At 38.0% G+C, this 19,123-nt stretch overlaps 1 protein-coding gene across 3 annotated transcripts in view; it reads right to left on the bottom strand.

Moving 5' to 3' along the window:
- Positions 1-1,311: 1,311 nt before the first annotated feature.
- MAP7 (microtubule associated protein 7) overlaps positions 1,312-19,123 on the bottom strand; it is a 235,021-nt gene continuing 217,209 nt past the window's right edge. For all 3 annotated transcript variants that reach the window (XM_020987148.2, XM_020987145.2, XM_020987146.2), the window contains 3 exons: positions 18,062-18,149; positions 5,984-6,210; positions 1,312-2,125 (listed from right to left, as the gene is read on the bottom strand). In XM_020987148.2, coding sequence (XP_020842807.1) covers positions 2,115-2,125; positions 5,984-6,210; positions 18,062-18,149 — 326 coding nt within the window. In that variant the 3' untranslated portion in view covers positions 1,312-2,114. The remainder of the gene's footprint in view (positions 2,126-5,983; positions 6,211-18,061; positions 18,150-19,123) is intronic.

Below are 19,123 nucleotides of genomic sequence, written 5' to 3'. Positions count from 1 at the left end.
TCAGAGGGGAGAGTTAAGGCCACCCACTAATATAGTTTTATTATTTTCTCCTGTAACTCTGCTCCTCAAAAATTTTAGATGTTATACCATTTGGTGCACATTATGTTTAGTATGATATTACTTCATTGTCTATGGTACCTTTCAGCAAGATATAGTCTCCTTCCTTTTCTCTTTCAATTAGATTTATTTTTGCTTTGTCTAATATCATGATTGATACTCTTTTTTTTTTGCTTTGTCTAATATCATGATTGATACTCTTTTTTTTTTTGCTTCAGCTGAAGCATAATATATTCTGCTCCAGTCCCTTTTCTATATTTTGTGTTTGTCTCTGTGATTCAGATGTGTTTCTTGTAAACAATATATTGTAGGAGTCTGGTTTTTAATCCATTCTGCTATCTGCTTCCTTTTTTATAGGTGAGTTCATCCCATTCACATTTATAGTTACAATAACTGTGTGGTTTCCCTCTTTGCTATTTTTCCCTTGTTTGTCACCCCCCCCTTACCCCACTCTGTCACTTCTCATAAGTGTTTTACTTCTAAAAACTGTCTCCCCCAATCCACCCTCCCTTTTATCAGTCTCCCCCCCCCACCTCTTTTATCCCCATCCCTTTTTTACTTCCTTATAGGGTAAGACAGATTTCTGTATTCAACTGAGTATGTTATTCCTTCTTTCAGCCAATTTTGATGAAAGTAAGGTTTAAGCTTTGCCCACCCACCCCCATCTTCCCTTCCATTATAATAGCTCCTTCATGCCTCTTTTATGTGAGATATTTTTACTCCCCCCCATTCTATCTCCCCCTACTTCTAATGCAATCTTCTTTCTCACCCCTTTATTTTTTGGGAGTATCATCCCACCAAAGTCACCTTATATCTGTATCTTCTTTCTATGTATATTCCTTCTAATTGCCCTTATAGTAATGAAGTTCTTAAAGAGTTATAAATGTTATCTTGTCATATAGAAATATAAACAGTTTAACCTTATTGAATATCTTATGTTTTCTCGTTTTTTTTTTCATTTTTATGTCTCCTGTGACATGTTAACAGATTATCAAACAGTATAAACATTCTATTAGATTGCATTTGCTCTGAAATGAGCAAAACCAAATTCTTCTTTTATTTAAGAAAAATCAGTTTTTGATTGCCCATCCTTTACCACCTCTCGCTGTCTCATGGATAAGGCAAATGAAATCCATCCCTCCATTGGTGGAGATCTCAGAATTTACAGAAGTCCCAAATAACTCCATCTTTGGGCCATTATCTTATGGTACTCAAAAAATAAATGAAGCTAAAAAAAATAAAACTTTACAAAGGTGATTTGCCACATTTTTCTAATTTATTTGAATTTTTTTAAAACCAGACAAACTTCATAAATACATTATTTAAGAGTACAGCAGATTATTTCTCATTCATGAAAAAATAATGTTTTCCATTTTTTCACATTTTAAAATGTTTTTGTTTGCTTTCTCAAAAGAATATTTCAAGAAGAAAGTAATGATGGCTGAATTTACAGAATGTCCATGTAGGAGTTGCATTTACAAGAACCTGATACAGAAGCCTATCATTTGCCCCTACAAATAGAGCTCAGTGAAAATATTTAAACAAACAGACTTAATTTAAACACCCCTCCCTCCCATTAGCTCTACTTGGAGAGTAAGGAGGTATTTATTTTTTCAAGTATTAGATTTATTAATTTTTTTGTTGCCAATTTTACACATTACAGCATTTAAAACCAAGACATCCACCTGAAAAATCATGCCTATCATCCCAGTTAGCCCATCCCTTTCAAATCCCAGTGCATTTGGTCTTTCAAAGAATGCAGAACATATTGATTTGCTAAGAAGGAGCACGTTTGGAAAAAGCCATTTAAAAGTGCCAAGTATATGAAGCATGACTTTTTTTTCTATTGGCAAAAACTATTAAAAAGGAGATCCAGTCTATTTCCCAAGGTTTCTTTAGCTGGTTTTGATAAAGTCTCTTCAAAAAGATATCCAAGAAATCTTTAGAAAACTGGAGAGAGGAGGGAAAAAAAAAACACTCCTTCATAGCATGGAAGGAATTCCATTAACTGTAGAAATGCTTATTAAACTTCACCTTTGGTTCTTCAGAAGAAATGGTCATATAACTTCTATATTAGGAGACAGGAAAAAGAAATATGTTATGACAATCACATGAAAAACCTGCTCAAAGAATATAAAATCTACCAGTTGGGTTCATACATTCTTAAATTCAAATGATCTGCAACAACCACCAGGAAGACAAAGGGTCTTTAATTTGTCATTTCTCTGTGTGTGTGTGTGTGTGTGTATAAAATTAAAAGAAAAAGAAAAAGATACTTGTGGCAAAAATACAAATTAGAAAGTGCCACAAAGGGGGCCTAGTGCTAACAAGAGACAGGCATTAGGTGCCCAGAAAACATTTGAAAAGAGAAAACCATCAGTTACATTGCCTAAATTCCGAGAAATGGAAAACTGGAATTCTTTCCTTCTCTTTGATTCCATGGAAAAAGAAATTAGGAAATTGAATAGGCATGCTTTCTACCACATAAGGAGAAATAATATTCTTCCTAATGGTTTAATAGCCAGCAATGTAGAAGAGGGAAGTGATTTGTTGACCAGGATCCTACCTGCCACGTTCAATGGCCTTTTTTCAGTTTTCATCCTCCGTGACTACTTGGTGTCATTTGACACTCCACCATCTATCCCCATTTACGGGACAGTCTCTTTTGTTGGTTTCAAAAACGCCTTATACTCATTTTTCCTAATCAGCCCTTTTCTCTCTCTTCTGACTCCTCATCCTAACCCAAAGGCCCTGTCCTTGGATCATTTTTCTCTCTATTCTTTCTTGTTAAATTCATTTACTCTTTCAGCTTCAGGTCTCATATCTGTGCAGTTCACTCCCAAATCTCTGTCACTTGCCCTGATCTTTTTCCTGAGCTACAGCCCTACATCTCCAACTGCCTTCAGACATTTCTATCTAGTTGGATTTTTTTTTTAATGGACACTTCAAATTCGACAGGTCCAAAGCTGAACTTATTTTTTCAAAAAACAAAATGAAAAACCTGCTCTTTCTTCTTATTTGAATATTTCCATCTCCTTCTGTATCCAATTATTCATCAATCCCATCTCTGCAATATCTCTCAGATCTGTCCATCTCTTCTCTTTCTATTTTCAGCAAATTGACATATAGGTCCTCACTACCACCTGCTGCAATATTCTCCTAATTTTTCACCCCCCTCTTCATTCTTCATATACAGCTCACAGACTAGTGTTTCTCATGCATAGATCTTTGGCTTAAAATACTGCCTACTAAGTAAAGGTAATTTTTTTTTTAGTCTAGCATTCAAGGCCCTCCACAATCTGATGTCACTGTATTTTTCCAGGTTTTTTTCAAACCTACTCTATTCTCTAGCCCAACTTGGTTACACTCTGTACCCCCACGCATGGTACCTTTGTGCCTCTGTTGGCTTTGTTCATTCCCCCTACCCTCTCAACACACACACACACACACACACACACACACACACTCTGAAATTGCTGTCCATAAAATCTTTCCTGGCCTGACCATTCTAGCCCATTTTCCCTTTTCTTTCTGTGACTTTGTTGGGCATTTTGCCTGTACTTTTTTATGTACTTATGTATCATTTGGTTTTATAATTCTTTGTGTTCTAGACTTGTGTGACAGTGTAGGCTCCAAGCGGAGAGGCTCTGGATCTAACATAAACCCAGGAATGCCTCTAGGGCTCTGTGTAGGATAATACATGTTTGTGGAACTGTTTTGTGTAAATTTTTTTTTTTGAAAGACCTCAATCTCAAGTCCATCTCAAACCTAAAACACTAGGACCACTTGTAAGTATTTATGTCAGCAGGTTAAACATCCATCCCTCACCATGGCTTTCTTCACAATGCATTAAGGATCACAGATGAGATAGTACAAAGCAAACCTGCCTTAGCAGAGCACTAAATAGAAACTAGAAAAGGTGTGAAAGGAAAGGAGCACAGCAATTAGTCCATTTGTTCTGTTTTTTTTTCTTTTTTGAACCAATTTTGATTTTGTTGGTTTAAAACCTCCCCAACCGATTGAGAGTGGTGTTGCCCTGAACTTTAGACTTTTAGTTGTCTGAAGAACAGGACCACACAGCTAGCAGACATCAGAAGAAAGCCTTGAGCCCAGGTCTTCCTAACTCTACTCACTAAACTATACTGCCTCTATAGTCCATTTATTCTTAAGGCCGCAGTGATGGGACTAACTATATCATCCCATCACAGAGTCATACAGTGGGCTGCCACCTGTTACAACGGCAATACTTCGTCCTGACAGTAACTCCTTGGGACTAGGCCAAGACACATGACGCTCCAAATGACTTAACAATGACCCCTCTAATAGTTGCTCCTTTGGGACAAAGGCTTCTGGCCATCGTGAGCCTTAGAGATTATGGCACAGAGAAGGACAGGTACTTTCAATAACAGCTACAACCCCTAATCAAAGGGCAAATTTCACAGCTGTTCAGTGTGGCAAGTCAGCTACATCTGCTTAAAAAAACCTGTTCAAATAACTTAAAATCTGAGACTAGGATTCACAGATTCTTAAATTCAAATGATCTGTATCAATTGCCATGAAGACAAGTTATGGTCTTTGCTTTAACCCATAATATTGCATCACTTCATGGGTCACATCAAATAGATCAACAGGATAAGCATTTCTTTGTGACCTTTGACCTTTGAAAACAAAGGAAAAATGATACATCTATAGGGGATACTTGGGAAAGAAGCTTAGGTGGTCCATGATGGCTATGCCTAACTCTCTGAACAGCTGCCATGTTGAAGAGTGAGTAGATATCCACTGTGGCTCTAGAGAATAATACTAGAAACAAAATTTGAGAGTTGGATCTCACCAGCCATTTAGTCTTCCTATCCATGAAAGGAATTCCCCCTGCAACATAGCTGATCAGTGGTTGTCTAGCCTCTTCTTGCAGCCTTCCAAGGAGGAAGAACATACCACTTCTTGAAGCAGTCTGTTCTACTTCCAGACCACTCTTATTGTTGGACAGTTTTTCTTGACATCAAACCTCAATTTTGCCCCCTTGCAATTTCCAGCCATTCTTCATAGAACTAACCTAATCCCTCCTCCATACAGCAGTCCTCAAATTCCTGAGGCCAGTTATCATATCCCCTCTGAGTTTTCTATTCTCCAGGCTATATAGCTATAGGTAGAAGAAGCAAGGAGGCAGATTTCAGGTCAGTATACAAGAAAGAAAAAAAAAAACCCAAATGAGCTTTCAAATAGTGAGTTTCTCATCACAATGGTTTAGTTTAAGCAGAGACTGAATAATTGAATATAATTTAATTTAACACACATTTATTAAGCCCTCTGTGTGGCAGGTGCTGGAGATACAAAGACAAAGACCAAAATCCTTGACTTCAAGAAGCTTACATTCTCTTGGGGGTGCACAATAGTCTGGTCTAAAGCAAGGCAGGAAGAAAAAAGAGCAAGGGAGAGATGAGACAGAATGCTTTGAAAATTAGAGGAGGGAGGAAATGATCACAACTAGGATGAATGCAAGAGGGCTTCATGGAGTAGGTAAAATTTAAACTAGCCGAGCTAAAATTTAAAGGAAGAGGATTACCAAAGATGGAGATGAAGAGGAAATGTTTTCCAGGATTGAAGAATAAAGCTTGTGCAAATACAGGAAGGCACAGATAGAGCAGGGATTCCTGCTTTGAGTAATCAGTTAGTGGAAACCTTAGAGGCCACCATTCATTCTATTGAATGTTGTTTTTTACAACAATTTTCAGTGAAGTTTACATAGTGGTTCTGTTTCCTCCATACAGTTATAAAGCTTTGAACTCCAATATACAAGGCCCTTCAGGTGACACCCAAGGGCACAGCTTACATAGTCTCCATACCTTTCATAAGGTACCAGCCAAGTGATTTTTTTTTTAGAAGTTTTCTGACAATTGCAACAACTGGTCCTAGGCAAACTTACCTGCTGTTTGCTGTGTCTGAACACTATCTACCTGAGGCAATGGCCCAAGAGTCCCCTTATCATCAAAAGCTAAAATCGGATTCAAAGGAATTTCTGGGCTTCCATCACTGTCTGTGATGTCCATTCTGGATGGTTTAGATCCAATGGGTAAGTTTATAATTTCTTCAAAGGTGTCATTCTGAAGAGTCACTCCATTTTCATTTGGTTGATTTTCAGTATTGAGGGTACTAGAAAACATTTAAAAGGACATAGTTGTAGAATAAGATTTAACATAGAAACAGGCATTTCTCTTTTAGGGCAGCCAACTACTGCTTCATAAAAAGGACTTTTTGTAACACTATTCATAATTTTATTAGCAGCATAAATGGTAATATCAGCCAAGTTTTTACTTTTAAGTCAATGACAGTTTTGCTTTTTTGACAAAGACATAGGAACATAGATTTAGAGCTGGAAAAGACCTTAGAGTTATGAATGATCTCCTCGTTTTCCAGATGAGGAAATTGTGACCCATGTGACTTTCTCTGTATCACAGACGTAATTAAGCGTCAGACCCACAATTCAAACCCTGTCCTCTGACTCCAATACTACTTTGCTTCTCTTTTAGGCCCATATTTGAATGGTGATTTTTCAACATGCTAAGGAACTTGATGAAACTAAGGATCATAGCAATTATAATAATGAGCACAATTTTGTATTTTAAAAACACATTAAGCTTTTCAAAGCATTTCCAATGAAATAAGAAGTACAACTGTTATTCGTTTCATTTTATAGATGAAGAAATAGTCTCAAGGAATTGGTCACACAGCAACTCCATGTTGGAGTCAAGACTAGACCCAACTCAAGAGACCCAACCAAGAAAATCAAGTGTGTGACCATTTGACTCTTGTATCTAAATGTTATTTTCATAGCACCACACACTGTTCACTTGCTGTTACTCTGGCTATTCAACATGGAAGCTTGGTACTACAGAGCCATCTTGTCGTCTTTATTTAAAATTCCTCCTCCTCTTTTAAACCTGCTTTACTACCTTCCTTCCCGAATACTCTCAGGGGAACATTGCCCTCTGGCTATTTGTTCTCAGAGCTATATTTAACCTTTTTCTTTTCTATGACCCAGATTTAAGTAGTCACTAAACTTTTACCACTTTTCTCTCTTTATTATCTTTCAGTTCCTTGCTCAATTCCCACTAGTAAACTTCTTGACTAGGGACTAGTCAGTCATCTCAGGACATAACCCAATGCCCCTTCTCTAAAGTGATGTGGAAAAATAGGACTTCCTTGACAGGCATTTTGATCATGTCTTCCTCCTGCTCAAAGCCCTCCCCCATCTATATCTATCCATTGGGAGTAGAATCTGGACCTGACATTTATGTGCCCTAGGCAAGGTTGGAAAATTGGGTCCCCTGTGAGTTGCTGTCCACCAAAGACTTTGAACCTTTATGGCAACTTGACAACACAAGGCACATACTAATGTACTGTGAGAGTAGGATTTTCTGATGATAAAAATGTGCACATAAAAATGTAATATTAAAGTGTCCCTCACTGCATCCCCCTGCTATGAGCTGTACACCTTCTGCCTCATCTACTCTTGGTCCCAGCTTTATTCAAAATATAAGACAGTGGGATTTCTAATCACTCTGCCCCACTCCCTCAAGACTCCCAGGTCTTGATGCCCATTTTCCTTAGGAGGGGACTCTCCCACCTTGCCACTGCCTCTGGCCTGGCCTAACTCCAGTTACCCCCCTCCCATCCTTCCCAAGGAAAAAGTGGAGCTTCCTCCAATCTGAACAAAAGGGTTTTCATTCCTGACTGGTTTCCAAGTGAGAACAAACACTGCTGTGTTTCTATTGATCACTGCACATTTTAAACTGGATTACCAAGGCAACTATTTCTTCTCCAGCATCCTTCCCCCCGCCCCCATCCTCAAAGTCTATAGAAGGGACCCTGGGAACTAGGTGGTCTCACTTTCATACTTGGCAAACTGATGGAATCTTTATTCAAGTCCTGGGCATAAAGTAGGTGCCCATATAAATATTTGACTTTTTTGGCCAATTAATAAACATAAGTATCACTGAGCCCATAAGCAAGAATAATCTACTAGGGGAAATGTGTGATTTCTGCAAAGGAAATCATATCTGACTAATCAAAGTCCTTGGAGGAGTAAATAAAGCATATAAACAAGACCTTTAACTGAGTTCCACACCAAAAGCTATTTTAGAGAAAACTGGTTACATTGGAATTGTGGTGAATGTCTATCTCCCCAACTTCCCACCATGATAAGCTTGAGACAGGAAATAAAAGGATATGTAGGAATTAATGTGTTTGTTTTTTTAAGGGAAAATTGGCCCGAGTCTGTTGGGAAGCTCTGCAAGAAGAAATTCTAAAGACAAAAGCAGAAGTTATTCTGATGGGGGTAGGGGAAGGAGCTGATGTAGATACACAGGGAACCCACTGACCAAACTCAGATATTTTTTGGGCAGGGCAATTGGGGTTAAGCGACTTGCCCAAGATCACACAGCTAGTGTCAAGTGTTTGGTCTGAGGCTGTATTTGAACTCAGGTCCTCCTGACTTCAGGGCCAGCACTCTTATCTACTGAGTCACCTAGCTGCCCCCCAAACTCAGATTTTTAAAAGATGTGTATAGATGATGGAAGAAAGAGCCAGTAACCAAGGATAAACATAGAACAGAAACACCATCTTATAAAAACTGCCAGCTGAGGCAAGTGATGAAGGCTGTCAACCAACCAGTTGATTAACAAGCAAATGCTTCTGGAGCCCCTACTATATGCCAGGCAGATAATTATGTGAACACGTGATACAAAGACAAAAATGAGGCAGTGCCTGTCCTCAAGGAGTTTGCATTTTATTGGGGAATAAAACACACATATATATGAGTATATAAAGAATATACGCAAAATAAATACAAGGTAAACTTAGGAGGGAGGGTACTGGTAGCTCGAGGGAGTCGGGAAAGCTTCCTGCGTTAGAAAGCGGCACTTGAACTGAGTTTGGAATGAAGGCTGAGATCCTAAGGAGCAGAGAAGAGGAAAGAAGGAGGCATGGAGATTCTGGTACAGGCAGCAAGTGTAAAGGCACAGAGGAGGGAGATGAGATTTCTTATCCAAGGAAGAGGATGTCAAACAACATGGCTGGACCACCTTTAAAGGGGAGAAGAACAACATGAGATTTCAAAAGTAGTTTGGGACCTGGCTGGGAAGAGCTTCAGATGTCAGACGGAGATTTCTATTTGGCCACAGAGATAACAAGGAGTTGTTGCAGTTTATTGAGGAAAGAGGCAGGATAGCAGCTAATATGACCATGTTATCACTTTGATAACTGTGGGAAGAGATGGAAACTAGATAGAAGACTATTGCAATAGCCCAGGGAAGAGATGGTGTGGACCTGAACGAAGATAGAGGCTGAATGAGTGGAGAGGAGACGTGTGGCAAGAGGTATTATAGAGACAGAAATGACAAGACTTGGCAACCATTTGAATATGGGGGAAGGGATGAGTGAAAAGCGACACCAAGACTGCAAACCTGAGTGCCTGGAAAGATGATGGTGCCTCTAACAATAATAGGGAAATGTGGAAGAGAGATGAGTTTCTTGTGTGTTCAGTCATTTCAGTCATGTCTGGTTCTTCACAATCCCCTTTAGACTTTTCTTGGCAATGACACTGGAGTGGTTGCCATTTCCTTCTCCAATTTACTTTATGGAGGCAAACAGGGTTAAGTGACTTGCCCAGGGTCATACAGCTAATGTCTGAGGCCAGATTTGAACTCGGCAGCTCATGACACCAGGGCGGCACTGTACCCGCTGTATGACATGGCTGCCCTGAGTTTCTTGGGGAAAGCTAATAAATTCTGTTTTTTACAAGAAGTTGGAGGTGCCAATGGAGTATCTAATTCAGAATATCCTATTTGGCAGTTTGTGGGAGAGCAGTTTCGGCTGGATATGTAAATACTGGAATCTAGACAAAGATGATATTTGAACCTATGGGATCAGATTATAACACAGAAGAAGAAATAGGTCCTGCCCCCTCCCCCCTTAAAGCTATGTTGGAGTTTCAAGGTGGATGGAATGATGAAAACAGATGATGGAAAAAGAAGGCAGAACCACTCAACTCTTTGTTTTGCTTCTGTTTGTTCTTGGAAGTAGAATGATTGAAGCATAGAACAAAAATGTAACAAGGAATATAAACTCGACTAAAGGAAAACATTTATCAGACAGCATGTTATACTTCTTGATGACTTCAAGTCACTCCTTCTGAGATACTGAAACAACCAGCAGATGTGATTTGCTCAGCCAGAATCGATGATTTTTACAACACTTTGGAGAAGTTCCACAAGAGTAGAGAATATCAGATGTCTACTATTCCTGACAAAATTCTAGAACACACTATTAAGAAGAAGGTATATAACCACTTAAAAAGGGTTCTGTATGAAAAGGTCATGTCAGACTAACCTCATTTCTTTTTCTTATAGGATCACTACTCAGGTTCATCAGGGAATGCTGTCTACACAAATACACTTAGATTTAAGCAAAATACATGACAAAGTCTTTTTCTATTGTCTTTTTTGATAAGGCAGAGGGATAGGGCTAGATGAAAAGGTGGATTTGTAATGACCAAATGACAGAGTATGTATTAATAGATTGATATCAGCTTGAAGGAAGGTCTCTAGTGCTCCTGGGATGTGCCCTTGGCTGTGTGCTGATGAATATATTTTTTTTAATCAATAATTTAAACAAAGGCATAGATGGCATGCTTATGAAAATTACACACAAAGCTGGGTGGTATAAATAATGCATGAGATGACAGAGCCGGGACACAATGGAACCTCAATAGCTGCATCCAATAATGTGAAATTCAATAAGGGTAAGTGTAAAGTTGCGTGGCAGTGTGGAGAAAGAGCTGGCCTCTGATCCAGGACTATGCAGGTTCAAGTCCTGCATCTGATATATACAGGTAATATGTCTCTGAGCAAGTCATTTAAATTCTCAGTTTCTCAAGCAACGCCTTGAGCAGGTGCTGATTTGTACTGGTAGAAGGAATATCCTAACAGGGAGTTCCTTACACCAATAAAATCATGGGTCTTGGTATTGGGGTGAAAAAAAAAGAATGTGAAATTACATATTTAGGATTCACAAATAAATTTAAATGCATGCTTGGGAAAGCAATATTTTCTCTGAAAGAGTTCCTGGGGCATTGGTAGGCTGGAAACATACTATGAGTCAACAGTGTAACAGGGTATCCCAAAAAATTCATTGTACTCTAGGTGGTCTTAATTAAGAGGAATAGCACCCAGAATAAGGGGATGGTTCCACTGTATTTTGGACTACTTAGGCTACATCAGGAACATCGTGTTCAATTCTTGATACTGTATTTGAGGAAGTACTTTGGCAGGCTGGAGCCCATCCAGAAGAGAGGAACCAGGGTGGTATAAGAACTGGAGAATATAACATATAAGGAATGTTTGAAGGAAATGGGACTATTAATCCTGGGGAAAGGAAGAGAAAGAGAAAGAAATAAGCATCTATGTAGTGTCTACTATGTACTAGGCACTGTGTTACCTCATTTGATCTTCACAACCCTTGGAGGTGGGTACTATTATTACCTCAATTTAAAGATGAGGAAATAGAGGTTAAGTGACTTGCCCAGGGTCACAGAGCTAGTAAGCCTCTGAGGCTGGATTTCAATTCAGGTCTTCCTGACTCTAAGCTCTGTTTCTATCCTCTGAAACACCTACCTAGGGAAGAAAATACTTGGGGGGGGGGTAGATATGATAATTATTTTCAAATGAAAGGCTGTCATGTAGCAAAGGCATGAGATATGTTCTGTTGTAGCCTTAGAAGATGGAACGAGTAGCAGTGGATCGATCTAAGTGGTGGACAGGTGATTTAGGCTTAAACTAAGGGAAAACTTCTTAAAAAATAGTACAAATAGAAAAGTGGGGGATGGGGCAGGTAGCTTCGGGGATGGGGGGACTGGGGGTGGTTAATGGATCTCTCTCCACTGAAGGCTTTTAAGCAAAGGCTGGACAGTAACTTGTTGGTGATATGGAACATTTTTTTTGGTTGGGCCTGGGTTAGACTTGAATGGCTTCTGGGGTTCCTTTCAGCTATTTGGTTCTATGATTCTGCCTGAGTCAATATCAAATTCCTTTGCCCCATGGTTCCAGACTCTCCACAATTGGACACTCTACCTTCTCAGACCTGGCTCATACCACTTCCCTCAACAGAATTTATGCAATGAATAGTCTAGACACCTTATGCCCTGAACACGCTGCATTCTTTTCTATTTTAGTGTTTCTATTCATCCAGTTTCCTAGGCTTGGAATGCCCTCTTCTTCGCCTCTTTCTTTTGAATTTCTTACCGTGCTTTAAAAAGGAGAATTTGCACACTACCTTTTTCATAAAGTCTCTACTAATGATTTCTCATCAAATAATAATCTCTCTCCTTAAGTATAAGAAAAGTACTATATGAAGTTTAACCTCATGTACCAAGGCATTATAGTTATCTGTTCATGTGTCCTATGCCTCTACTAGACTGGAAGTACTTTGAAGGGTAAGGCGTCTCTAATCTAAATTTTCTCTCTCAAGACCTGCAAGACTTATGTTTGTTCAATTGAACCAAATTAAATCAATACCCCTCCAGTGATAGGAACTCACTATTCCACAAGGCCTTCCTTTCTGTTGTTGGACACTACTAATTAGAAAATTCTTCCTAAAAAGCAGGCTGGAGCCCCGGTATGTTGTCCCTTTAAGGCCCTTTTTCATACGGAACAATGTGATGACAACAAATCAATCTCTACCTTCTTTTAACTACTACTCATTGGTCCTATTCCCTATAGAGAAAGGCTAAGTTAAGTACTTCTTCCATGACATTTTTTTTCTATCTTTCATGACACAAAGGGCATGGTGGTGTAGTGGAAAGAAAGCTGCAATAAGAGTCCTGAGACCAAAGTTTGAAAATGGGCTCCATTGCTACCTATGGGAACCACCTATGGAAACAGACAAGTTATCTAATCTTTCTGCGGTCTCAATTTCTTTAACTATAAAATACTGAGGTTAGCTTAGATGACTTCTAAGTCTACTTCCAAATTTAAATCTGTTATGGTCTGACCTGTCCTTTTAAAATTGTCTCACCTCCAGTTACTTCAACCATCCTTTATATGACATTTTTTTATGATGACCTTTTACAAGAACCCTTCTTTAATCCCCCTGAATTCTAGAATCTTCCCTCTGTTAATTATTTCCTATTTATCCTGAATATAGCTGGCTTTGTATATATTTGTTTATGTGTTTTCTCCTCCACTGAATTATAAGATACTTGAGGGCAGGGACTTTCTTTTACCTCTTTTTGTATCCCCAGTGCCTGGCACACATAGTAGGTAAATTAAATTTACTATTAAATTTATTATTGAATTAAATTTAAATTTATATTAAATTTATATTGATTTATTGATTGACAGGGATTCCCATCCTTCTTCCTTTTAATTTCCTTCATTCATGTTCCAGCTTAAAAAATATAGACATTCCTTAGAAATGTGGTATAGGGAGCTGAAGACTATTAATATTGTCCATGTGGTTTAATGACTTCAGAGTATGGGGGAATACCAGGCTCTCTTGCTCTGCATATCACTATATACTGCTCCCAATGCAGCTGAAGGTTATAGTAGCTATTTTTGGCTGTCACACTACTATGCTGGTTCATCTTGAATTTGTGACCAACTAAAACTGTTCAATCTTTTCTATGTGACCTACTCTCTAGCCATGTCACCATTATCCTGCCATTGTGCAGTTGCTTTTTTGAGCCTGGGTGTAGGATTTTACATTTATCCCCAATTACATTTTGTTTTCCTGGAGTTGGCCTATCTTTCCAGTTATAAGTTGTTGGTTTTTTTTTTTGTATTCTGAGTCTATTATCTATTTTTCTCTATGTCATTCACAAAGCTGAAAAGCATGTCATCTCATCTAGATCTTCATTTAAATTATTGATAAAAATGTTGAAGAAAACAGGGCTGAGGATGGAGCTGTAGAGTAGAGGCTACCTTCCAGGTTGATACTGGTCCACTGAATTTCTTTTCTTTTTTAAATGTATTGAGATATATGTATGTGTGTTAGTGTGTATATATATATTTTATATATATATATATACACACACACACACACACACATATATGTATGTGTGTGTATATATATATATATACACACACACACACACACACATATATGTATGTGTGTGTATATATATATATACACACACAACACACACACATATATGTATGTGTGTGTATATATATATACACACACACACACACACACACACACACACACACACACACACAATATATATATATATATACACCTTACTTAAAATTCTCCCTGTATCCCTCATCCAACAGAGTTTAAAGGAAGAATTTTTAAAAGAAAAAGACAAAAATCACCCAAACTAATCTGTCTGTCTATAAATCTGAAACTATATACAATATCAAACAATCATGGATCTTTCATCTCTGCAAAGAAGAGGGGGAAAGTATCCAGAATATTCTTATTATAATTTTTTTAAAAAGACATATTTATGTACAATGGTATAAACACAAGCAGCCAGATTGTGCAATGGTTAGGATCATTGGACTTAGAAATCAGAAATACTAGTTTCCAAATCCTGCCTTACAGACTAGCTGTGGCATGACCCTGGGCAAGTTATCCAAGTTCCATCTGCCCCAGCTCCCCCATCTGCAAAATGGAGCCATTAGACACTGGTCCACTGATTCATATTTTTTTTTTGAAAGTCATTAAACCAGTTACAGATCCACCTAACATTTGTCCATCACATCTATAAAACGCCTTGCTGCAATAATCTGGATTTCGGTCCAAAAATACTATGCCCAGTTTTAATTTCATAATCTTTTTTTTAAAAAAAGAGGTGAATTTGAAGTGATTTATGTTCATAGACCTATGCTGGTTCTCTGTAATTAAGTTGTGACCACTCTCTAAGTCACAGACTATTTGATAATCTGTTCCAGAATTTTGCTGAGGATAGAAGCAGTCAATACCTTCAGGCTATAGTAAGATAGCCTACAAAATACAGTATCCCCTCGGGCATGAAGAGAATTAATCTCTGTTAGGTATAAAAAGTTGCATATCAAGCATATAGCATTTTTTAAAAATGACCCTCCCAAATTACTTTCTGGCTTTGAGAAAAGGCTCAGTATTATTAATCTGATAATTATCCCAGTATTATATAATTAAGCCTTAGGCCCACTTTACTCATAAAGAATCACACGGCAAGTTCTTTGAAGCAAGAACAAAACCATACTAATGGCGTAAAGAGACTCGGCTGATGTATAATTTAGTTCATTTATTATCCAAATATTAGAACTATTACTGTACTCTGCATCTCCTCCATTAAGTATGGATTTCTTTGAATACTTAAGAATCTGTGCTTTTACTTTTCGGTAAAAACATTAAAGATTTCCTTAAAGAGTAAATCAGGTAATTGTGTGACAGTCATTAAAAGGCAAGGATGTTGTTATATTATAGAAATCAAGGTATGCTTTAGACTAAGAAAAGGCTAGTGTCTAATATGTATCAAAGGTAATTATGAACTGGCTTTGCATCATTTATTCAACACAGTCAAATGATCATTATTAATAACACCCTGGGCAGAGATAATCTTGTCAGTCTTGTAAGGAGAGTAACAATTCCACAGGCATAAAGAGATACTAACAGTGGCATTCTATCTTCCAATTAGTGCCAGTCACACTACAGAACATCATATGGGGCAAGTGTGTTTGTTAGAGGATTGTGGACAATTACATTTGACAGCAGGAAAAAAATCAGCTATGATAAAATAATTTGAAGACCTTCAGGTCTCAGCAGTTTCTAATGGTTCTAGTCCTGGCTACTGAAAATAAAAGCTCCTACTACACTGGAATGCTATACTGAGAGAGATTATTTTAGATGCTTCAAAAATGAATTCTAGAAATCAGAAAAATGCTAGAAAAGACCTTTAGTTACCAGCCTTTGCTTAGCTATAGTTCAGACGGCTGTCAATATTTTCAACAGCATTATTAAATTTCTATAAATCCTCTGGGGTCATACACACATACAAATACAAGCACAAACTATGTTGGGGCTGTTTCATATCTGAAAAAATGCGGCTGCAAATATTACTGATATCCATACACAGGAGGTGAAAAGGACATGAACTCCACATAACCTGGAGAATTTCCCAGATCACATGTCTATTGCTGGCAGTTAATTGCTATAACCTGCCCTGTCTTAGCTAAGAGGCACTGCCATCAATACACCATATAAATGTGGGTTTCTTAAATTACTCATAATTGTACAAACTTATGAATCATGCTACTATAATCTGGCATCATTCAAGGTTGACAGATCACTGAAGAGCATGAATATGGTTCTGGTGAAGTTGGGCTACATCAAAAAAACTAATCAGGTTATCTTTTGCAGTTCTCTTTAGCATTCCAGGCTCAAGACAATATATTTAAATATACAAATAATAGACATTTTTCTTTCTGAGGAATGTAGCATTACTAAGTCATTATCTTTTGAAAATTGATGAACCCAAAATAAAGAAATGTTCACTGTAAACTGCCCAATAGACAAAAATGTTCAAAGTAGCCAGGTGGTACAGTGGATAGACGACTTGACTAGAGTCAGGAAGATCAGAGTTCAAATCAGACCTGGAGCTGTGTGACCCTAGGCAAGTCAGTTAACTTCGGTCTGCCTCGGTTTTCTAATCTGCACAATGAGAAATGAAGATATTATCCTCATTTAAAAGAAACAAAATTACACATTTAGGCTTCAAAAATAAACTGAAGAAATACATGTTAAAAAGAGCACGGCTCTACAACATTCCCTTTGAAAAAGGTTCAGGGGTTTTATTGGACGGCAAGGATAGTATGAGGATAATGATACCTGCTGCGTGCCCCCTCACCCCCTGCATCACTGTGGAGGATCAAATATGATACCACTTATAAAAAGCACTAAAGAAACTTTAAAGTGCTATATAAATTCTAACTATTGGGTTTTGGGTTGTTTTTTTTTTTGGTTGGTGAGGCAATTGGGGGTAAGTGACTTTCCCAGAGTCACACAGCTAGTTAATGTTATGTGTCTGAGGCCACATTTGAATATAGGTCCTCCTGACTCCAGGGCCTGTGCTCTATTCACTGTGCCACCTAGGTGCCCCGATTCTAGCATTATCAATAAACACTTATTAACCACCTACTATGTGCTGGGGACACAAAAAAAGAGCAAAAGACAGTCCTTGCCCTCAAAGAGATTCCAATCTAATTATTATTGTTGTTGTTGTTAAAAAGTAGTCAAATTTTGTGTCAAGATGACATGTTGACCAGAGGTTTTCAGTGAAATTAACTAATAAGCATTCACTCAATGCCCACCTTGTGCCAGGGGACCCAAAGACAAAAACAAAATAATAGTCCTTGTTCTCAGGAAGCTTTCAGTCTACTAAGGGGATAGACAGTACATGTATAAATTATAAATAAGGCTAAATAGCAACTAAATACATGATGATGAGATGGGGTAGGGAAAATGGGGAAATGAGGTTGTACTTGAAGCAAGTCTTGAAGGGAGCTGAGGGGGTCCAGTAGGTGAAGGTGAGGTAAAATTTATATGTGCTTTTACGTATGTTAACTATTGTTATTGTTACTGTTCTAGGCATGGGAGCAGGCCATGGGAACTGCATTTGTTCAGTTAAAAAAATATTCAGAAACAGTACCTACCTCACAGGGTTGTTGTGAGGATGAAATGAAGCAACATATGTAAACTCTTTGTAAATCTTATAGCACTACATAGATTCTTGCTTTTACTATTTTCTTTTGTCATTAGGGGAAATAGAAGCTTTTTGTTTTAATGAGCAGTTACCAAGAAAACAAAAGGATGACATAAAATACAAGGCCAGATTTCTTTTGAAGAATGTCTAAGGAAACATATATGCAATACATAGTTGTGGGGTGAAAAAAAAGTCTCACTTATGGCCAAAAATAATTTTTCAAGGACCTCCAAAGCCTCCAAAGCTCGCTTGACTCACCTGTCCATGGTCACTGTTGGCTGGTGTGGGCTAGTCACTGGTTCTCCATTCTGTGAAGAGTCTGTCACACATGGAAGTGGTGATACCCCTGGGTATTTCCACAAGGATGAAGAAATTAGAATTAATAAAAAAAAAAGCATCTGGTTAACACACACACACACACACACACACACACACGCACACTCTCTCTCTTATGTGTGTATCCACCCACTAGAGCCAAATGAAATGGTGTCATGCACTACATAAAAGGCAATTATAGTTATCTAGTAAGAAATGTATGTAATGCTAAAACAGAAGCAGTTGTGTGATTTTTGATTAAGGCCATGTCATGAACATGGAAGTAATGTAGTCCTCAATAGGCTTGTACTTGATAAGCTATTCCTTCACATTTCAGTACAAGTCATCAAAAAATTCTTTTTTAAATCTCAAAATGTATTTGTTTTGAAAATGTACAAAATATATTTGTTTTGAATTCTTCAGATCTTGTCATGCGGGGATTTTTATTCCCAAGTGTGCCACCCTAAGGTTCAGTGCTATTACAGCTTAATTTGGAGCCAATGATATCAACCACTGAGAAATCTGATCCCACAATTTAGGGTAAGATTCAAACGCCTGCAGCTGTTTACTCACAGCTCTGCCAACCAGGGAGCAGACTTTCAAGCAAATCTGCAGCCGCTTTTGGTTAGAGCTGTAAATAAGAGAACAACACAGCAATTTCAGGGGGTTCATTTTGCAATCTGGCACAAATTTAAGTGCCAAGTATAAAGCAAAGCTGTAGGAGCTACAAAGACCTCGGGAACTGGAGCCATGAAGCAGCTGGTAATCAAACATGAGGAGGCCAAAGCCACTGAAATTCACAAATCGGGAAACACCCAGAGTATCAGAAGACTCTGCAGCAGATCTTAGTGGAATGTACCAACTTTCTGAGCGTCATATGAAACAATTAGATTTAGAGGGTAAGAAAAGACTCAGATAAATGATACCCAGAGATAATCTACAAATTGTATTTCCATGTGCACACACATACATGTATATATGTGCATATGTATATATACATACATA

This window comes from Phascolarctos cinereus, unplaced genomic scaffold (genome assembly GCF_003287225.1).
Source record: "Phascolarctos cinereus isolate Bilbo 61053 unplaced genomic scaffold, phaCin_HiC Scaffold_5;HRSCAF=322, whole genome shotgun sequence".
NCBI lineage: Eukaryota > Metazoa > Chordata > Mammalia > Diprotodontia > Phascolarctidae > Phascolarctos > Phascolarctos cinereus.
This window is presented reverse-complemented; position numbering and strand designations above follow the sequence as displayed.